General features: G+C 31.7%; 1 protein-coding gene across 1 annotated transcript in view; it reads right to left on the bottom strand.

The window, feature by feature from the left end:
• The window catches only part of LOC108764728 (UPF0764 protein C16orf89 homolog), a 7,466-nt gene that overhangs the window by 1,954 nt on the left and 1,306 nt on the right, over positions 1-4,206 (bottom strand). Inside the window, exons 2-3 of the mRNA XM_018513078.1 lie at positions 997-1,095; positions 626-775 (exon numbers count right to left, since the gene is read on the bottom strand). Of these exons, the coding sequence (XP_018368580.1) occupies positions 626-775; positions 997-1,095 (249 nt within the window). The remainder of the gene's footprint in view (positions 1-625; positions 776-996; positions 1,096-4,206) is intronic.

The raw sequence follows: 4,206 nt of genomic DNA on the forward strand, positions 1-4,206 counted from the left end.
TATATAAAATTATATAGAATTATATATAATTATATATAAAATATATCCATTTATATATACAAATATATAAAATTATACAGGGTGTTCCGACCTTTTTTGCCAATCACTTTGTAGATAGAGCAGGCTAAACTGAATCGAAAAGTCTTGTACCATTTTGCAATTTTCGCAATAGTTAATAAGATATTAATTATTAAAAATTACAAAATATTGGTCTTGAATAATTTTTTACTCAAATACTATCAACTTTACAGAAAAACTGCAAGAAGCAAAAATTATTAATTTTCTTCTCATAAAGTTCTGAGTACTTTTTCTGAATTTTTTCAGAATTTTTTAATACCGTATTTTCTCATGTTGGTAAAAATAAGAAAATGCAGTACTAAAAAATTGATTAAAAATTTGGTAAAAAAAGTCGGGACACCCTGTATATAATTTTGTATAATTTTATATAATTATACATAGAATATTTTTTCCTGGGAAGCTTTCCTACATTTTTCTACAATTATTTGCACGTTTTATTTTCTTCGTAAACCCATGAATTTCAAATACGCGAGAACCGTGCAAATAAGTAAAATGCATTAAAGGAAACCAAATCTATGTTTTTGTATCATATATTCATTGCACTTACTTAAAAATTTAGTTTCATTCTTCGGAGCAATAATCTTCATCAAATGTTTTCGAGTCAAATCGGATAGTACAACCATTTCTTTGAGAGCGATGAAGAATTTGTCTTCCAAATATTGGACGTTTTCATGTAGGAGCGCCGCCACCAAATTAGCTATTTTAATAGCAATAGATATTACGCAAATTTATTAAAAATTACGTTACAAAAATATATCTGTGAATTTTTATATTAAATGCAAAATTAAAATTCTTATTTCCTAACTCAAGCTTATATTTTAGAAATCTTAATCTGCTAAAATTCTCGTAAAAGCGATCTTTCGTCAATATCATATTGTTCATATCGATTTTAATGAAGGATTGTATGATTCTCTTTACCTTCGGTTAAGGTAACACCAAAAGCAGCGTCCAGATTCATCTGCTCTGGTCTGTTGTTCATGTAGTCAAGAACCTTTTGTAATGCGATTAATTTTTGCTCTGTGAAATAGTCGATATTTTATTATTCTATTTGATACATTTTGAGAAAGAGCTCCGTTTGCTTACAAACTGATTGCGTATAGCACCGTTTGCTTACATCACATTTGCTGACAGTTTGTTTACATACAAAAATTATTACCCATTCTTGGATTGCCTACGTGCACTATTGTTAACAAATATAAAATTGGGGCGCCGAGTGGCTCGCCGCTCAGTGCGATTGACTCGTGATCTAGTAGATCCCCGGGTTCGATTCCACTTGCGCCCCATATACGCGATTTTTCACCGTTCGACTAGGATTAAACTGTAGTTGGTCCCCTCGAGTGTTGACAAACTCTAAGGAAAATAAGAATGCAAACTACTATCAAATGTAAAAACATAAGCGAGCCTTTGCTCCCTGAAGAAGCTCTAAAGCTAAATTGATATGCAATGGTACTGTGATCCCTCAAAAATGGGGTCGGAAAACAAAACCCGGGGAATATACGAGGTGTGATCAAAAAGAAACGAGAATTTTTGAATTGCGCGCATTGTAGTGTATCGATTTGGTTAAATGTTTTTTTTTTCAAGTTGTTAGTACTGTCAGTGAAGTACGCATTAAGTTTCAGACTGGTGCGATCCTCAGTTTGTTTTTGGTGAGCCATTAAGTAAGACGCTCTTGAGAGTATTTTGCGATCTTGATATGTGGCGACATGTCGAAACAAGAAATTTATTAAAAATTTTGTGTTAAAAACTAATGGCCCAGAATTACTCCAACGCGTTATGACTGGTGACGAAACATGGGTGTATGGTTATGACGTCGAAGCAAAGGCTCAATCATCACAATGGAAGTGTTCTGAGGAGCCGAGACCGAAAAAAGCGCGTCAAGTGAAGTCAAACATGAATAAGGTTCTTCTTACCCTTTTCTTTGACTACAATGGAGTTGTGTACTTTGAATTTCTACCGACAGGTCGCACAGTTAATAAAGAGTATTACTCACAAGTTATGCGCAATTTACGTGAATCTATCTGAAAAAAACAACCTGAATTATGGGAAGAAAACTCATGGATTTTACACCATAACAATGCACCGGCACACACCGCATTAATTATCACGCAGTTCTTGGCGAAACACAAAACCACTGTGATGCCGCGCCTCCCTATTCTCCAGAAATGGCTCCTTGTGACTTTTTCCTATTCCCTAAACTCAAGAGGACCCCTAAACGACGTTTTTCAACGATAGAGGAAATAAAGAAAAAATCGCTGGCCGAGCTGAAGGCAATACCTAAAGAGGCGTTTCAACAGTGCTTTGCAAGCTGGAAACAATGTTGGCAGAAGTGTATTGTATTATAGGGGAATTACTTTGAAGGAGACAGTATAAAAATTGAATAAATTAATACTTTTTGAAGAAAATTACAATTCTCGTTTCTTTTTGATCACACCTCGTATCATACTAACAAGTAAGCCTACGGAGGTGTCACTCACCGATTTTAATGAAACTTTGCATATTTGTAGATCTTTGAAAAATATTTGAGACGTATTTTTTTTATCTGCAATGGTCTGGGTGAAAACCCCTTAAAGGTAAGGGATAGATTTAACATATTAGGTGAAATAAGTTGTAAATTTTAAAAAATAAAATGTGTTAGGAGGTTTCTGGGATTGCTGAAACTGAATCTTATGTCAAAAGTATGAAATTCAAAATGACTGACCTAATATGGCGTCCAGATACATTAAAATTTTTATTAGTTTTTATCAAAATGAGTAAATTTTAAAAATTCTTGTCATTATAGAATTAAAATTTCCGATTTTGGGTCGATGATTTTAAATATGGTGTTAAAGATATAAAATTCAAAATGGCGGTCTCAATATGGCTATATACGTTAAAATTTATAATTTTTGCAAAAAATGTGTTGATACAAGATCCTCACCTTTCGGGGTGTTTTTTTACAGTGAGTCCCCTTGCCTCTCACCTTTCGCACATTATTCTTGAAAAATTTTGCAAATGTGATAATCTGTAAAGAAATGATTCATGCATAAAGATTGTGTGCACCATGCACATCTAATTACCGCTGAAGTACTACACAAATTACAGATTGCCGCACATTTCTTAAAACAGTAATCAACAGGATTATCATATTTCATATTATACGAAATAAGTATCTGGACGCTATATTGGATCAGCCATTTTGAATTTCATACTTTTGACATAAGATTCAGTTTCAGCGACCCCAAAAACCTCCTAACATGTTTTACTTTTTAAAATTTTCAACTTATTTCACCTAATATGTTAAATCTATCTCTTACCTTTAAGGGATAGTTTTCACCCTTCAGAATGGACCGTTGCAGATAAAAAAAAATACGTCTCAAATATTGTTCAAAGTTCTACAAATATGCAAAGTTTCATTAAAATCGGTGAGTGACACCTCCATAGGTTTACGAGTATTTGTAAGAACTAAGAACAAATATAAAATTAAAACGAAAAAGTACGTTTGCACACGTGTATTGAAAACAAATCGATTACCTACAAGTATTTTTGCACACAAATATAAAATTAAAATAAACCCTGGTGAAAATTTTTCTCAGAATTTTTAATGTAATTTTTCAGAATTTTTATAAAATTTTATAATTTTCTCATATTTTTTTATACGAATTGGAACATTTCTCAGAAAATCTACATCTTTTCTCAGAATTTTTCATACATGTTAATTATGAAATATCGTAAGATTTATAAGATTTTTTGTAAGTATAATTTCTGATAAAATATTATAAAATCTAAAAAATTTTAAAATATTTTTTTAATTATGGGATGAGAAATTTCAGAATATTTTAGAATTCACTTGTATGAAAAATTCTGAGAGAAGATGTAAACTTTTCAAATATTGAATATTTCTGAAAAATATTCCAATTCGTATAAAAATTATGAGAAAAATTTTCACCAGGGAAATTATGTAAGAAAATAATTTTTTTTAAGCAGAGAATTTTGTATTTTAAAACAGAGAGAGAGAATTTATGTCTTTAATGCTTACAGGTAATCGATCTGTAGGGCAATAATGTACGGCGTGCAAACATGCTTTTTTCTCTTAATTTTATATTTGTGAATAGTATACGTAAGCAGTGCCGTAGCCAGAAGGGGGGGCTG

This window comes from Trachymyrmex cornetzi, unplaced genomic scaffold (assembly GCF_001594075.2).
Source record: "Trachymyrmex cornetzi isolate Tcor2-1 unplaced genomic scaffold, Tcor1.1 scaffold45, whole genome shotgun sequence".
Classification (NCBI taxonomy): Eukaryota; Metazoa; Arthropoda; class Insecta; order Hymenoptera; family Formicidae; genus Trachymyrmex; species Trachymyrmex cornetzi.